Below are 17,639 nucleotides of genomic sequence, written 5' to 3'. Positions count from 1 at the left end.
CTACGTAGCCTTTTTCTAAAAATAAATCATATTTTTAGTTATAAAGATAATATAACCAAATTACAGGAAAAAAAGACCCATCACCCCCTGAACAGAAGCATCAGTCTCCTGCTGCTATATTTCCTTCCAGTTTTCTTAAACGTTCTTCTGTTTTTTCATATGCTTGTAATCAGAGTGAATGCCCAATTTGGGGCTCTTGCTTTTTTCATCCCACGTCATAAGCGTTTTCCCTGTTGCTGCCTAATCTTCGTAGTCATCATTTTACTTTCCTGCATGATGTTACAAGTGGATGTGCCATCATTTACTTAAGCATTCTCCTTTTATTAGGTATCTCTAAATTTTTGCTAACTGCAATTCAGTGAATATTCATTAAATCCACTGCTGCCATTTATTAAGCGCTTATGCCATGCCAGGTGCCACAACAAATGCTTTGAATATATTATTTCTAATCTTCCCAACAACTCCACAAAGTAGGTATTATTATCCTCATCTCACAGATGAGAGAAAAGACTTAGAAAAGCTAAGTAAGTTGCCTAAGGTCGCACAACTAGAGGAGGAGGAGATGCGATTTGACCTTTAATCTGATTTGAAAGCCTCTCTCCACCTCCATGTCCGTCCCCCGGGACAGGGATCTGCTCTGTGCCCTGAGCAGAAAAGGTGATTTGGTGCTCATCACACGTCCTTCCACCCACGTTTCCACACCACTTACTATGTGCCCGGTTCACTCCCTTGCAGTCCAGGGGGGACAAGCCATATGCTCACTGCTGCACTAAAGGACCAGGAGGAGAGGTGCAAACCCAGGTCCTGGGGGAATTGAGGGAAGGAGAGGTTACTGAGCTTCAGTAAAGGGATGCCTCCCTGGAACTAGCCCACATGTGAGATTATTCCAGGTGGAGATGGCATGATAAGCATACACACCTGTGCCTTCAGTCCTTTGCCCATGGCAGACATTACTAATGAACCACGGCACTATTTCCCGCCAGGCTTGGATGTGGCTTTATAATCCTCAACCCAGGGAGACCTTAACCCCATGGGACCTCTATTGAGCAGAGCTGACATTCAAAATAACCTTTGTATTGCATCTCTAGCCTAAAGGATAGTGAATATGAGCTAAGTGTGGATAGACCAGAAGGGAGGGTGGGGATGAGAAAGTGTGAGCCCACTCTTGCTCCTCACCTAGAGGAGTTTGGGATGTTTAAAAATATCAGTCATACTGGGGCAGAGACCGGCAAGGCCAAGGGCCAGAGCCCTCGCTGCTGCCTGACCCCCAAACCCGACTGTCATTACTCCATGTGTGCATTTCCCCACTGGGCCTCTCAAGGACAAGGGTCATTCTTGCTTGTGAGAAATGCTTAGTAAATCCCTTTCAGGCTGTTTTTTTGGTTCCAGCAGTTCAGGTTTAAAGAGCCGAGTTCCATCTGACTCATGTCTCCCCCTGGCTTGTTTGCAGGAAGCACCAGCAATATGACTGCAAATGGTACATCCCCCTGGCCGACCTAGTGTTTCCATCCCCTGAGGAGTCTGAGGCCAGTCCTCAGGTGCACCCCTTCCCAGACCATGAGCTGGAGGACATGAAAATGAAGATCTCCGCCCTTAAGAGTGAAATCCAGAAGGAGGTGAGCAGAGCCTGGTGTCTGAGCTGGACAGGGAAGTTGGCTGTTTTTACTGGGGCCCTTTGAACCGGGTGTGCCAGGGAGGTGGAGAGAGGGGAAGTTAACAGCTTTGGGAATCTGATAAGGGAGGCAGAATGCAAGAGTGGGAGGCCTCGAGTGTATATGTGCTCAGGGAAAGACTGACCATGGCAGCGTCACACTGAGCAGATGGAGGGCGGGCCAAGGAGTCCATGCTCAGAATTTAGTGGGGTTGATTATGGGAAGTTTCCTGGAGAACAGTGTGTATCCAACACTGTAGAAAAGGACAGCAAAAGGAGAAGAAGGCCTTCTTAAGGAAAAGCAGGATGTTGCACGAGAAAGGACCTGGGAGACCTCTCAGAAACTGACTGATCAAGTAGGCAAATAAATAAGGAAAGAAGGGCCTTGAATATCACAATTAACATGCATAATCTAAAAATACATAGAAGTTTGGGCCTGATAGAGAACTGAGATTCTTGTCAAGCACATGTGGAACATTCACAGACATTTTTCATGTTTTAGGCTGCAAAGGAAATCTCAGATTTTAAAAAAAAAAAAAAAAGGTAGCATATTGGTCGTGTTCACAGACCATAGTGCAGCAAAATTAGAAATCAGCAACTAGAATATAGTTAAGTAGATGTCCGGAAAGTTAAAACTTTCATGGTAAAGAGGAAATCAAAATGGAAACTGCAGCCTGTTTAGAACTGCGTGAAAATGAAAGCGCTACATACCAAAACCCGTGGGATGCAGCCAAAGTGCTATTTAGAGGAAAGTGTGTAGTCTTAAATTCATATATTTGAAAACAGTGGCTAGAGGAATGCACCCAAGGAGGAACCTTCCCCGTGATGGAAGGAAAGGGAGGCATGGAGGGGCTTGGTTGGTTGGCCTGATTTCTCTTCCTCACCCATCCAGGCTCAACTGAGGCCTCACCTCCTCTGGGGAGCCTTCCCTGATGTCCACCCACCACAGTTGGGTTGGGTGCCCTGCTTCCTGGTTCCTGATGTTTACCTTTTGCTTTGCTGTGTTGGTACTGAATTAGCATTGCACAGTCAGCTTTCTCTTTTCACCACTAGAATTTGAACCCTAGTGAGGATTGTTTTCTTCCGCGTTATGTCCCTAGTACTTAGCACATGATAAATAAGCACTTGGTAAATGATTGTTGAGGAATACTTGGCCTCTAAGGATCATTTCAGCTTGGACATCTCTCTTTGAAGGAGAGGAAGACCACAGTGATAACCTCAGGGATGTTTGAGGCAGGGGACTGTCTGTCTTAGGACTAGGGGTCTGACTGGAGGTGCATCTGCCCAGAGGGAGCATCCTGACCAGCACGGGTCTGCTCCTCCTGAACCTGCCCTCAGTTGAGCCTGTTCCCCATCTGGCACTGCCCACCATCCCCACCCCAGGGGTATCCTGCATGCATGTTTCTCACCTGGTCCTGGGAGCCAGCAGACTTTGTGCCCTCCTTCCTGCCCCAGGTGTGCAGATGTAGCCTTCTGCTCAGTCGAATCAGTGCTTTCTGAGCTCCACCGGCTGCTGGCTGCAGGGGTGTGCCAGGTGCCTCCCGGCGTTCCTTGTCTGGCGGAAAAGGCAGACATGCCCATTACAGACGACAGCATGTGACACAATGTGACGAGAGTCCCTGGAGAGGTACAGTGTCACTCTCTGAGTCACAGAAGAAGCAGTGATTTGTTCTTTTGATAATAATTTTTTTAAACTTACAATTTTTTTTCCAATCACCAATGGAACACTGGCTTGTTATAACAAGAAGTACAATACTGCGATGTAGAGAATAAAACTGATCGTCACCCACCTCCTGTTGTTAACAGTTTGAGGTGTATTTTTCTAGATCTCCTACGCTTATAGTGGCGTGTGTATCTGTGTGTATATATATGTTTTTTGTCTCTTTAAATGAGACTAAGCTACATGTGCTGTTTTGCAACTTCAGCTTTCCACTTAACAGTGACCCTTAGAGCTCCTTGGATCCATCAGATTATTTTTGACAGCAGCATCCTATTCCGTGGCATGACTGCACAATGACGTATTTGGATATTTGGATTGTTGCTGGGTCTTTCCTCTTCACAGGCAGGTCTGCAGGAAACATCACTGCCCTGTGTTCTCTCTGGGAGATTCCCTGCACGCAGGATGTCTTGGGCAGAGGGCTTGTGCACTGAATGCCAATTTTACCTCTGAAAGGTTGCCTCCGATCATGTTCCCACCAGCATGTGTGAGAGGCCCTGTTCCCCCCACTGTCACAACCCTGGCTATGAGCCGTCATTCCAGTTTTGCCCGTCTCGTGGGTAAAAACGTTCTGCAGACGTGAATTCCAACTGAGGAGCTTGAGGATGGCGTTGGCCCTGAGACTTGAAGCAGAATAGCAGTTAATCAAAGGGAGGGGTCCTTTATAAAAGATGAACTTGAGAAATTGGAGGAGAAGGGGACATTGGCCAAGAGGGAGTGGCTTGTTAGAGAAAGGGGAATAATCCCGCGAGACTGAGGCGGCGGGGGCAGCGTGGGGCGGTGGGGTAGCAGGCTGGGTCTGGAGGCTGGCCCAGCCTTGGGAGGCCCCGTGAGCCAGGCCAGGACTGGGGCTTTATGCTGAAAGGTGTCTGCGGTTCTTAAGCAGGGTGTCTCAATTTATAGAGGTGACTGAGTGATGACACAGAAAGGCTAATGCTACCAAAAGGAGATTTTTATTACTTAAAGTTTCCAAGAGAAGGGGCCCATCACACCGTGCAGGGCGATGGGGGAAGCACCAGGTCTTGGCAGGAGGCTGGAGGAGCGTGGGGGGAAGCATGGCCCAGAGCCTGTGTTGAGTTTTCTGTGGGAAGGGAAGGCAGGGCAGGGGCAAAGCTTAGGACTGGTTAGTTTGGAAAACGTCAGCCGGCTGTCTGTAGGGGTCTCTCTAGGTACCTTGGCCTTGCAGGGAGGGGAATGGTGTGTGAGTTGGATAAAAGAGGTGATAGGGTCAGGGACTCAGGATTGATTGGTTTGCCTATGAAAGGTCCACCTGCAGAGGAGTCATTTGCTATCTTAGGAGTTAGCTTGCTCTGGAAGGGGTTGTTTTCTCCCTGGCCAGCTAGGCCCCCCAGGATGTCAAAGCATCATAAAATACAGAAAAAGAAAAAACTATGATTGATACACAGAGGAATGTCGTGCTGAGAGCTGCTGGGTAAGAAGTGGAGTCTGAATGTGGGAAACCATCTGTACCCTCTGTTCCCTACAGAAAGCCAACAAAGGACAGAGCCGGGCCATTGAGCGCCTGAAAAAGAAGATGTTTGAGAATGAGTTCTTGCTGCTGCTCAATTCCCCCACAATCCCTTTTCGGATCCACAATCGGAATGGAAAGGTCAGGAAGGGTGGGGATAGGTGCAAGACAGCCCCATTCCTCCATCCAGGTCTGCCCTCTCTATGGTTCTTGGCCCTGACCTGTGGGAATCAGGGAGCCAGGCCCCCAGTTCCCAACGAGGCTGCCATGGCTCCAGCCCTGGACTCCCTCTCCCTGCTGGTGTGGAGCCAGTGCCCTCTGCTGGCCCTGACTGGCACCGCCACTCCTGCCACCAGGCTTCGCAGGAAGGAGGCTGCCCTCCCCGTGCTCCTTCTTCAAGCCTAGGGGTACCTGGGTTTTAAGAAGGAGATTTGTTGGGGGCCCCAGAATCCAGGAATGTACTTGGCCTGACTGTGGTCACCCCACTGACTTCTCATCTCCTCTCTTCAGAGCTATCTGTTCCTCCTGTCCTCAGACTATGAGAGGTCCGAGTGGAGAGAAGCCATTCAGAAACTGCAGAAGAAGGGTAAAGTCCTGCCCCACTCTGCACTGCCCCGATGGCATCCATAGCAGCCATGGGCCTTCTGTGTTTTCAAGCACTTTCATGTCCACTTTCTCCTCCTCAACCCTCACAGTCACTCTATAAGGTGCCAGGGCAAGTGGCACTTAACTGTGTTACTGACCAATGGAAGCCCAAAGAATCTGAGTGATTTGCTGAAAGCATACAGTGAATTAGCGATAGGACTGGACCCAGAGCCCAGGGTCATCTCTCTCTCTTGCTCTTGCTGTCTCATACACACATACGTGAGCATCTTTAGTTAGACTCTCCCATTCTTACCCCTCTGACAGCACCCACAACTGTCCACATGTGAATGTCTAGAAGTCTTTCCCTTCCTTACAGTGACCAACTCTGCCCCTCGAGCTAAGCTTTTGTCCTACAGTAGCCCCCAAGGAAGAGCAGCAGGTCCTAGTGGACCTGTGGTGACGTTCCCCTCTCTCTCGGCTCCTCCTGCAGATCTCCAGGCCTTTGTCCTGAGCTCAGTGGAGCTCCAGGTGCTCACGGGATCCTGTTTCAAACTTAGGACTGTACACAACATTCCTGTCACCAGCAATAAAGACGGTAAGATCTGGAACCCAAGCTTGCCCAGTCAGCAGGTCCAACCTCCCAGGGCGTGGCTGGGGCCGTCCACAAGGACGCAGCCAGACACTTGGCTACAAATGGCTGATCTCTGCTCAGCTGGGCTGGGACGACTCAGTTGCCGGGGACACAGAGAGCTTGAATAGGGTTTGTTCTCTGCTGGGTCCCCACATGGCCCCAACTCCTCCCAGGCCCCCTCTGGCTTGAGAGAAGAATCTAGCACCCAGCTGCACTGGGATCGTGTTGTTAATACGTTCATGAGGTACTCAGATAGTAGAGGCAGAAGACTGAAGAACAGGGCAGGGCAGTGCTGTTGGGGGGAAGGGTAGATGGATTAGAGGAGTGAATGAAAAATAAGGCTGGAAGTTTCCAGGGACCAGATGTTGGAAGGCCTTGAATGCCAAGTAAGGGGGTTTACTGTTGTTCAAGCTGAGGAGCCGATGGGAGGTTTTTGAGCAGAGGAGAGCTGTGGTCGGGGCTGGTAACTGGCCTGGAGTGGGTGGAATCCTGCTGGCCATGGGTGCTGGAAAGGGGTCCACCCTGGGGAGGGGGTTTTGAAGGTGAGCTCTCCTCTTCAGATGGGGGGTCACCTGCCCTGTGTCCCAAAGAGGAGGCAGAGCTGGCCTGTCTCTCTTCCACTGGCACAGAGTGACTTGGTTAATTTTCACTTTGAAAGGCTAGGCTGAGCGGGGCTGCCATGAGATAGTCAGGCTTCGGAGCAGGAGGGAAAGAGCCCTGGGAAAGGTCCGAAATCCCTAGCCCAGGAGGAGGGGACTGGCCTCCCAGGCTGAGTGCAGGGAGCCCAGGCACCAGCTCACATTCCTGGAAGCAGTGGGCTCTGGAAGCTTCTTCATCCGGCCACCAGGTGGTGCTGTCAGACCAGGGATCGGACTGCGTCTCGCAACCTTTCTGCCTGGGCGCCAGCCTGGGGCGAGGTGGGGCTGGAGCCTCCCGTCACCTACTCTGGGGGCTTTCCTCTCTTGCAGACGACGAGTCTCCAGGACTGTATGGCTTCCTCCATGTCATCGTCCACTCTGCCAAGGGGTTTAAGCAGTCAGCCAGTAAGTGCCCCTGACCACCAGCCCTCGGAAGAGGCCGGGGGGCCGTTGTTCATCCTTTCACAGACAGTCCCTGTGGACGCACTTCATGGGGCCTCCCACTGTCCCCCTGCTCTGCTCTGGTCTGCCAGCTGCCTTGAGATCTGGGCACTCCCCCAAAGGCCAGGAACCAGCTCCTCTTGGCAGGGGGATTGTCCCCCACCTTTGTCTCCAAGGTCTGCTCTTGCCCAAGCCCTCCCCAACCCCCGGGTGTCTGAAATCCTGGACTCAGACCTCACATCTGCCGATTACAAGCTGTGTGACCTTGGGCAAGTGTCTTAACCTCTCTGAGCCTCAGCTTCTTTCTCCATAAAAGGCAGTCAATCACACGTGTTAACACTGACCTAGGAGCAGGCTTAAATGTGACCATGTATGTGCAGCACCAGCACACCACCACATACATCCCTTCTACTCCCCTTTTTATCACCATCTACTAAATCTGTGCAGTTTTTAGTGTTTCACAAGATATAATTACATTTTTTATCTGATTTTTCTCCGCATAGGAATTTGTGAGTCAGATAGCTAATAGTTTCTCCCCATTTGCCAGATGAGAAAACTGAGTCACAGATAAAAGGACTTAACGTGACACAGGATCAGATCCCCAGGGCTTCTGACTGCTCTCCTCTCAGTCGATCCTTCCTCTCTGGCGGGCGAGGGCTGCCCTTCACCTCTGTCCCTGCAGTGCGCCACACAGAGGTTATGCCGCTGGCTCGCAAACTGCTGTTCGATTGATGTGGACTGTGAAGCCTGGGGTCCTGGGGTGAATGGGCCTCCCCTCCCCTTGTTCCCATCACCCCAGGGCAACCATGCTTACAGCACCCGTCCTACTGTTTGGTCACTCAAACTGCCTTTCCCACTCACTCCCACGATTTCTTGGAGGGCAGGAACTGTGTCTCCTTATCCTTGGATGAGTAGGAGCTCAGAAATGCTAGACGAAGTAGTTAACTTCTAGACACCCACTGTGTGCCCGAGTACCCTACTAGGTGCTGGAGGAAACACCAGCGTGGCCAGCGCGTGGACGACGCCTTGGCATGTTCAAAGCCTTCTCAGGTGCATTGCCAGCTCTGATCCTCCAGGCATCCCTCTGAAGTCACTGATATCCCTCCCATTTTACGCACGAAGAAGCTGAGGCCCAGAGGGCTCGGGATTCCCCGGGTCACCCAGGCAGGTCACACAGGTGGTGGAGTAGGATCCCCGTCTGCCGACACCACAGCCCACACTTTTCCCCTTAGAGCAGCATTTCTCTCTGTGTGGCCAGGACCACCGTGCTCATCACTGGGGCTTTGCTGCTTGTACACGTGGCAGCTTCCTGGACCCTCCCCAGACCCATGGCATCCCCTTCCGGGGGGCACTGCCCAGAATATTCCTGGTTAGTGAGCTACATAGGGCTGCTACACACCCAAGTCTGCAGACCGCTGAGCTGGACCAGGGGCCTCCCGTCTTGACTGTGCCCAGATGTCCCGCCCCCCACCTCTGCTTCCTGTCGGGCCTCAGGGAGCAGGCTCGTTGGGGTGGAGCCTCCCACTCTCCCAGAGCAGATGGTCCCCCTCCCAAACTGGGTCGGGTGGTTAGACGTGGGGTGGGCTGCTATGAAATCTCTCCTCACGTCCAGATTGTCTTAACCTCCTCCCTCCACTGGCCCCCTGACCCGCTTGGATCTTCACCCTGACTCGTGTTCATTCTGCCTCGGGGGGAGGGTTAGGCCCTATGCATCTCCAGCTGTGGCTTCTTGACCTGGTAAACTCCTGACATCTGTGTGGCCAGGCCTAGGGGGCGGGCACTGTTGTTGTTCCTGCTTTCCAGGTGGAAGCACGGAGGCGGGGGGCTAGGTGACTGTCCAGAGCTGGGATCTGAAGCCCGACTGTCAGTGCAAAGCCCTCCCCTTTATCCCATGAACCATCCCCAGGCCCCTGACGAGGGTGCACTCACACCAGAATCTATAAATGGTGACGGCACTTCACGCGCCTCCATCTCAGCCACTCAGACCTGCTCCCTGGTCCGGCAGAGGCCACGGTGCTTTGACCTCTGGCATTGTCATCCGCACGCGCAGCCCAGTGTGCTCTGATCCTAGTGACAGTGAGTCTGCGTCCCACCAGCTGGGCACAACCTGGGGCAGCTCCGTCCGCTCTGCTCAGTGGGAAAGGCCTGCCGACAGAGAACTGCCCAGCTAGGCAGCTCCTGGGGCCTGGGAGGGGCATGTGCGTCCACCCTCTGGCCTCTGCCCCTTGATTCACGCTGCAGAGGATTGGCTGTAGTACCCCCAAGCCACCCCCAACACACACTGTTACCCCAGGAAACAACCTCGGCAGCTCCCACGGAGGCAGAAGGCTGCCGGGGTCTGAGCCCCAGAGGGAGAGTGTGAATCTGCGAGTGTCTGGGGCGCCCACCCAGTGCTCTGGCCTCCTCACTTGGGTCTCAGGAGAGAGGGGAGAAGATTTTTGGCCTTCAGGGCCATGGTTCAAGATGGAAACACTAGAGAAGGCTCCCCCAACAACGCGCCCAGCCCTCCATCGCTTTGTTACCTGAAGCACTTGGGGGCAGTCAGAGCTTCATTCCTTCATCCCACAAACTCACTGTGTGCCTGCTATGTGCCAAGCCCTGTGCTTGGTACCAAGGGTACACCGGTGGCTGAGAAAACAAGGCTTCCGCCTGTGTGGTGTTGATATAGGGGAGAGAAGGGAGACAAAAAACACACAGAAAAGATAACTTGGGTTAAAGTTAAGTGCTATGAAGAAGCAACAGCAAACTGAGCTTTTGGGACGTGGGGGGCATTCTTGGTTGTCGCAGTGACTGGGGGTTCCTCCTGGCTTTCAGCACTCAGAGGCCAAATGCCCTCCTGTGACTCCCACCTCAAATGTCAGTGACACCCCTGTTGTGGAGCCAGGGATGGGGGGGCGGCGCTTTGTCAGCATGGTCAGTGAAGGCCTTGGTATGAGGCCTCATAGTGAGGAGGCAGCCACGCAGAGATCGGGGACAAAGCGACAGCGAAGGCTCTAAGGTGGGAGCAGCTGGGCACGTTGGAGGCAGGAGGCCATCGTGGCTGGAGGGTGGCCAATGAGGCGGGGCGGGCTGAGCCCTCTAAGAAGAGGGCGGAGAAGGGGGAAGGGGCCAGACCCAAGTGTGGCCCACGGGATCTCGAGAGGGGCAGATGCCTTATCCCCCTCCCTTCCCGATTTCCTGGGCTCGGGCCTCGCTCAGCGTGTCTCTGCCTGTCCCCCCGCAGACCTGTATTGTACCCTGGAGGTGGATTCCTTTGGCTATTTTGTCAGCAAAGCCAAAACCAGGGTGTTCCGGGACACGACAGAGCCAAAGTGGGACGAGGTGAGTGGAGGGGACTGGTGTCCCCTCAGGGACCCCTGAGCTTGTCGTGACTGTGCCCACCCCACTCTCTGTGTCTCATTGGCTGGGGATGGCCAAGCCTGTTAGTTGGGTCGGCTCTGTCTCTCTAACCCTCTGCCCTCTGGTCCCTACTCATTTGGCTTCTGACTGCAGGGCTTGTGTCTAGACACAGGGGTCAGCTCAGGCCCCAGACCCCACTTCCTCAGTGATTTTGGGGCCTCTGGAGCTCCAGAAAATGAGGAGGCTCTTCGAAGCCTCATGACGTGGCCCTCCTTGCCCCCTTCTCACCCTTGCAAAGCTGGGCCCCACACCTGCCAGGAAGCCATGTCTCCCAGCCTCAGAGGCTCAGGATCCTTGTCCCTCCTTCCCCAGGAGTTCGAGATCGAGCTGGAGGGCTCTCAGTCCCTGAGGATCCTGTGCTACGAGAAGTGCTATGACAAGACCAAGGTCAACAAGGACAACAACGAGATCGTGGACAAGATCATGGGCAAAGGGCAGATCCAGGTGAGGGTCCAGGTGCAGCCAGGCCACCAAGCAAGGCCTGGGGAGCTGCCGGGAGGTGGTGCCAGTTCTCACCCACCTTCTTGTTCAAGGTGCTTGGCCTTTTGTGACTTGGGTTCAAAGCTGGTTTGAGAAAAGTTTCCCAAGATGGTGATTCTCCCCTGCTGGATGTGGCGTCTTATTCTAGCCCCAGAAGCCTGCATGTGCCTGGTTCCTCGGGCTTCCACACCTGGCTCAGGTGGATCATCCACACTCCTGCAGGATGGACTGGAAGGATGACAGCTCCCTTTGTTTTCACATCCCAACTCTGGTCTTCCGGTGGCCTTTTCTAGGAACACTGTGTTGAGAAGGATTCTGAGGCTGTATCCATTTGTGCTGTGTTAGATTAGCAATGTCTGCCATAGGAGGAGAGAGGCCCTGAGCACTTGCCCCTGGCCTGGAAGGACTTAGGATCCGGCTGGGTTGCTGAGGGCTGGTCTCTGACCTATTGCTAGGTTACTGAGCCTTACTCACCTCTGCCGGGAGTTCATTGGCTTAGGGTGGGTTCTGTGAGTTTCTCAGAGGCAGGTCCTGAGTCACGCTAAGATTTTATATACCTCGGCTGCGTTTCTTGGTACCTTGTAAAAGTGCACGTGGGGAAAAGGGTCTTGTCTGCAGCCTGGGTCTCTGGAACTTCTGTCGGTTTTGAAGATGGCTGCTATCACTTATGGTCAAGAGGATGCAGGTTTGAGGGTTGACATTCAGCATGGAGCCATCCACACTCCATCTGGCACCTTGTGTGGCCTCATGCTTTTGACACAAGTGGGCTGGTTTGGGGATGGATTCTGTGACCATGCCATCAAGGGAAGCAGTAACTGGCATGTATGGGGATGGAGCCGTGGGCAGGAGGTGCTCTGGGCTTCTGAACATCTGCCCCAGGTCTGACCTGGGTGCGGGAGCTGGTGATGCTTTTTCACAGGAAATGTTTGTTCTCTGATGCACCATTGAGGCTGCAGAGTTTGGTATCTGGCTCTTGGCTGGGTATCCTTGGTGGCAGTGCCCTCTTGGGGACCCGTGTGGGCCTTCTGCTCCCCCAACCTGTCTCGGGCTCCAGAGTTTGAATAAGAGGGATGGCACCATTCAGTGGAGGTCCAGCTGTCTGCCTCATGTCGCCCCGTGTTCCTGAGCACGTCCCTGCCTAACACTGTGGGACCTGCACCCCGCTCTGCAGCACTGTTGCCAAGGAGACGGTGCTGCCAGGCAACCACAAGCCAGTCCTTCATTATTTAGGAAATGAGGGCTGAGGAGGGAGAGCTCTCTAAATTCAGTCCAGGAACCTACTTCCCGCAGGGATGAGGAGGAGAGCCCCATCTCCACATCCCTGGGCTGGCTGGAGGGACAGGCAGGGAAGGGCTCCTAGGCTGGCCCATCCAGCCCCAGGAGATACGCAGCCAAGAAACATGACTGGCTGCCACGCTCCCCAGGCCTTTGGTGGCCGTGGAATAGAAGAGTTAAAAAGGGGGTCCAGGGCAGCCAGCTCAGTGAGCATCATAGGCCCCCCCCCCCCCGAAACCAGATCGTAGGGCTCAATGGCATTGTCCCCACCTGGGCTTCCAGCCATGTTGCTTCCCTCCTCCTCCCTGCTGTCAGCCACACAAGCCCTGGGGGAAACAAACCATAAATCATTACATCTTGGAGACAGGAGCAGATGGAGGCGGTGGGGGGAGGGGAGGAGGCCAGGTTATGTTTGGCAAAGCAGAAAGCACAGTCTGGTAAGGAAAATGTTTCTGTGTTTAAGCTTCGAGGAATGTTAAATGCCTGGGAGTTGATATTAAAAGAAACACAAACCTTCCTGCTGCCAGCTGACCTGGGCCTGGGAGCAGCCGGTGCAGAGCCAGCGTCCTCTGAGGCCTTTGAAGTCTCCCAGCCGCAACTCCCCGGGGTGCGGCCCTTCGTTGTAGCCCTGGGCCCCTCAGAATTGACCATCTTACCCACCTTCCATGAATCAGGGAGGGGTGGGCTGTCCCTACCAGGGATGTGCTGTGCCTTGTAATGTCCCGCTCGCCCTGTGATTGCACCTGGAGCCACTGAGGATGACCGGCCTGGGTGGAGAGCCTGCACTGAGCCATTCCCACATGGCCAGGCCCCACAGAGCCACAGGACAGTCTGTTCCCACAGCTCCCCCCCACCTCCCTTCTTGCCACATGTCCAAGGCAGGGAATTGGCACCAGCCTCTGGCACTCAGTTCTGCTCCCCTTCAGCAGGCGCCGAGGATGGAGCTAACGGTGGCCTCAGAATAGAGGCCAAGTCCTTGGGGATGTTCAGGTGGCCTGAAGGAAAGGCTCCCCCTTCTTTCTAAGGCCCATCGCTCAGCCCATCCAGAGAACAGCAAGGGACCCAGTTTCCTAAGCTCCAGGCATTTGCTCCAAAATGAATCTCCCTCTCTGGGTTGCCTGCTGTGGCCATGGGGGCAGGGACTCTGGAGTGCAGGCTGGGGGTGAGGAGGGCAGCATTTAGTGACAGACAGATGGCAGCACTGATCAGCAACACGTGTGTCCAGGGCTCATCTCATGTGCCCCTTGCAACAGCTCTGTGAGGAAAATGCAGTTGTATCCTCCCCATTTCTCACATGAGGACATGGAGTATCCAGATGCCTCTGCTGACAGGGTGCAGAGAGGCCCATGCTTTCTCCTCTGTGCTGTGTCCCTATGCCCCAGGCCTTCATCAAGGAATCTTCCAGCCTGCGTGGAGGGCACTGGCATGGCTAGTGTCCTGGAGAAGCAGCCTGGGTGACGTTCCACCCAGCATCCCGGTTTATGGCATAAGGCGAGCCTAAGGCTTCCTTAGTCTGGAGTCCTCTTCCGTCTGGGCAGGGGACACTCCTGCCTGGTGCACCTGGAGGGAAGCAGAATGAGCGTATGTGGAGAAGAGCCAGAGGAAGGGACTCACCGTGCATGTGCAGTGTGCCCAGCACAGGCTGGCTGCTCCGAGAGGTGTAGGGGCCCGGCCTCAAGGAATCTGCTGCCAGACTGAAAGACAAGTACAGTGGTGTGTCACTTAACGATGGGGATTTGTTCTGAGAAATGCGTCGTTGGGCAATTTTGTCATTGTGCGAACATCACAGAGTATACTTACAGGAACCTAGAGGGTATAGCCTACTACACGCTATATGGTACTAATCTTCTGGAACCACCATCATGTAGGCGAGCCATCGTTAACTGAAACATTGTTATGTGGCACATGATTGCGTATCGATATATGCAAAGCCACTAGAGAACAAAGTGCTGCTACTGCTGATGGTGGTGGAGGTGGAGGTGGTGGTGGTAGTGATGACGTGAGAGAGCTTACTGTGAGCCCAGCACTGGGCTAATGCTCACAGCTGCTATCTTGGGATCTTCATAGTACCTTATGGAGTAGGAATATTATCATAATTTTAAAGATAAGAAAGCCAGGGCCCTAAAGGGTTAAGTAACCTGTCCCAGGCCAGGCAGAGTGGGTTGGGGAGCCAGGACTGAACCAGGGCTGAGGCAGGCTGGAACCAGGGCCCATGCCTCGCCCTCTGTGGGTGCTGTTCTGTCTCCCACTGTTCCCTACGTAATAAGGTGGAAACTTGTGCTGCAGGAATTCAAAGAAGGACAGATCATCGTGGGCTGGAGTTAGGGAGGCTTCCAGGAGGAGGTGGAGCAAGAGGGACTTAAGAGCGCTGGGTTTTTTTAATTCCAAAAGCGATGTTTACATTAGAAGGAAAATTGCAGTAATTGTAGAGACTTGAAACAAAATCACAAACCATCCTTCCTCCCACTCCTCTGAAACAGCCATTTTATTTTGTGCCTTTTCCCTTCCTTGGGTATACAAGTTTTTATATAGTTTTAATCACGGTGCGTATTTTGCGTTTTTTCTATTGTCGTGTAGTATTATCATAAACCCCCATTTTTCGAGGGCTGTATGTAGTCTTTATAATTGCCTTTTTCGATACATTGTCATAAGTACTTCATATACTTTGTAAAAATCGTTTTACATAATGGCCAGCATGTTAATTGCCATTTTAAGGCTCTGTTTATTCTGGCAAGGTGGGCAGGCTCTGGATCAGCAGAAAGGAGTGGGGTGGGCATTCCGGGGGATGGCCGCATGGACAAGGACAGGAGGCAGGAATGTGCAAGGAGTGTCCCGGGAGATTAAGGAGCAGGAGGCGGTGTGAGCAACGCAAGGAAGAGGGAGGGTGAAGGGATGAATACAAGAAGAGGAGCAGGAGAGTTTTAGGTCAAAAGGAATCCTTGAGGGCATTTAATCCAATTCTGTTTTGGAGGGAGAAGAAAACAGACCAGAAGGGGTGAATGACATGGCTACAGTCACACGGCTCGTTAGTGGTTGAGCAAGGGCTCCAAATTCAGGGACCCAATCCCAGGTTGGTCACGCTTGGTCAGCTGCTGAGTAAATGAGTGAAGGACAATGCTTATAGATGAGGCAGAGGCAGGCTTGGATCTGTGACTCAGGCGTCTGTCCCTTGTCACTGCAAATTTAGTGGAAGATCCCAGCAGCTTGGTGCCTTTCTCCTCCTCCAGGCTCAGGAGTCCTCCCTTTGTTCTCCAGACCTAAGGGGCCACTACCTCCAGATTCTCCATCCAGGCCACCCCCACTGCCCGCCGCTTCTGTGCTGCCCCACCCCCATCCGGCCGGCCGAGAACAGCTCAGCCAGGAGGGCCCCCTTAGTCTGCCTGGGCTTCCTGGCCCCAGGGGACTCCGTATGTTTATCCCAGTCTATTTCCAACCACGCTGCTCCAGGATCCAGATGTGCTGTCCCCAACTGGGACCTACTCACTAGCTGATTAGCATATTCCCAGGGTCCAGCCTTTGTTGGCTGTCTAGGCCAGAGGGGAGAGCTCTCTCTGGAGACCCCACAGCTTAGTTCTTGCCAAGGACTCCAGACTAGACAGGGGTCAGAGATGTAGGAGCTGTTTTTAAACCAGAGGAGCCCCTCCATGCCCTGTTGCCCCATTCCCAGCTCAGGCACAAGCCTAGGGACACCACCCCCCCGAGCTCTGTTCCCCGAGTCAGAGGCAGCTTCATTCTCCTATGAGCCTGCCAGGGGCAGCCCTCCCTGGACAGAGGGGCGCTCAAGACCCTGGGGTGGGAAGGGGCGGGGTTCCAGGCCAGGAAGGAAGCTCCAGCTGTCCCAACGCCTAGGGTGCTAACTCCCCCTGCCCCTGATTGCAAAGTTCAGGCCTGATGGGAAAGCCTCACCCTCTACTCTCTTCCCTTCTGAAGCTTGGAGCCTATGTTTGAAGGGGAAAGGCGGGTAATTTCTTTGACATTCTTGACCTGACCACTTGGAAGCTTGGAGGGGTCAGAGCTATTATGAATGAAACTCGGGCCAGTCCCCTGCCTTCAGGACTGGGAGTGTTCACAGAGCCCAGACTGACAAATCGGACTTTTTTTTTTAATTTTGGCTAAATAATACATACCATAAAATTTAGCATTTTAATTTTTAGGTGTACAGTCCAGTGGCATTAGGTATATTCACATAGTTTGGCAACCACCGCCACCATCCATTCCCAGAACTCTTTCATCTTCCCAAACTGAAACTCCATCCCCGTTGAACAGCAGCTCCCCATTCTCCCTCCCCCCAGCCCCTGGCCTCTTGTGACTGGCTTATTTCACTCGGTGTGTATCCGAATTTCCTTCCTTCGTAAGGCTGAATCACATTGTCTGTGTATACCACGTTTGGTTCATCCATTCATCCATTGAGGCACATTTAGGTTATTCCCACCCTAGACTTTCTTATTTTTAAGCGAGAAAAAGAGCCTGGTCTCGGAGGTTGGAGATTTCATGGCCTCCTTCTCTCTAGGCCCAGGGTTCCCCCTACCACCAATTGCTCATCTGTTTCCCGCTGTGACAAGATAGCAGGACCCCAAGACGCTGGAGCACCCCTGATCCCCCTTAGCTTCTTCTAGTTGAAGCAGCAGTTTCCCCCACTCACACCTGCACCTTCTCCCTCCAGGTTAGGCCTCCCTGACTCCCTGACCATTCTTTCCTCCTATCTCTTGTTTGCACTCCCCTCGGTCAGTGGTTTAGATATGTTAAGTGTGGAGTGCCATTACCCTGACACCGTGGGGAGAACACTGGGCTGAGGGTCAGAAGTCCGCATCCAGGCCCCTTGACCTCCGGGAGACTCAGTTTCTTCATCTGTTAAATGGGGGTAATTATTCCCACTCTGCCTTCATCATCAGCTTGTTGTGAGGCTCAAAGGGTGGAACGTGCTAGAAAGAGCTGGTCAGAGCTGTGACATGCATGTCCCTGCTTTCGTCCATTTCTGTTATTTGAACACCCTCTGAGTGGTAGGCACTGTGCTGTGGATACAAAGAGTGAACAGAACCTTGCCAGGCAGTAAAGAAAACAGGAGAGTGTTCATAGTTTTTCCAACGTTGGAGCAGCTTTGAGGCCAGGCAGGTCTGGGGTTCAGAGTTAAGCTTTCTCCTTTCACTAGTTGGGAGAACAGGCAAGTTACTTTATCTCTCTGAGCCTCAGTTTCCTCACCTGTCAAATGGACTCTAAGGAGAGCTGACTGTGGAAGTCTGTGAAGCCCTTGGCAGAGGGCCTGGCACGGTCATTGCTTGTCTAATGGTGATGGCCTTTTGACCAAGCTGGCAGGTGCAGGTACACCGTCCCCTGCCTTCCTGCAGGGGTTCTGG

General features: G+C 53.2%; 1 protein-coding gene across 2 annotated transcripts in view; it reads left to right on the top strand.

The window, feature by feature from the left end:
- The window catches only part of ABR (ABR activator of RhoGEF and GTPase), a 179,500-nt gene that overhangs the window by 131,043 nt on the left and 30,818 nt on the right, over positions 1 to 17,639 (top strand). For both annotated transcript variants that reach the window (XM_046676115.1, XM_046676116.1), the window contains exons 10-16: positions 1,451 to 1,616; positions 4,855 to 4,977; positions 5,347 to 5,422; positions 5,912 to 6,016; positions 7,021 to 7,095; positions 10,355 to 10,452; positions 10,843 to 10,974. In XM_046676115.1, coding sequence (XP_046532071.1) covers positions 1,451 to 1,616; positions 4,855 to 4,977; positions 5,347 to 5,422; positions 5,912 to 6,016; positions 7,021 to 7,095; positions 10,355 to 10,452; positions 10,843 to 10,974 — 775 coding nt within the window. The remainder of the gene's footprint in view (positions 1 to 1,450; positions 1,617 to 4,854; positions 4,978 to 5,346; positions 5,423 to 5,911; positions 6,017 to 7,020; positions 7,096 to 10,354; positions 10,453 to 10,842; positions 10,975 to 17,639) is intronic.

Source organism: Equus quagga, chromosome 11 (assembly GCF_021613505.1).
Source record: "Equus quagga isolate Etosha38 chromosome 11, UCLA_HA_Equagga_1.0, whole genome shotgun sequence".
Classification (NCBI taxonomy): Eukaryota; Metazoa; Chordata; class Mammalia; order Perissodactyla; family Equidae; genus Equus; species Equus quagga.
The sequence above is the reverse complement of the archived record's forward strand: the minus strand, read 5'-3'. Positions and strand labels throughout refer to the sequence as shown.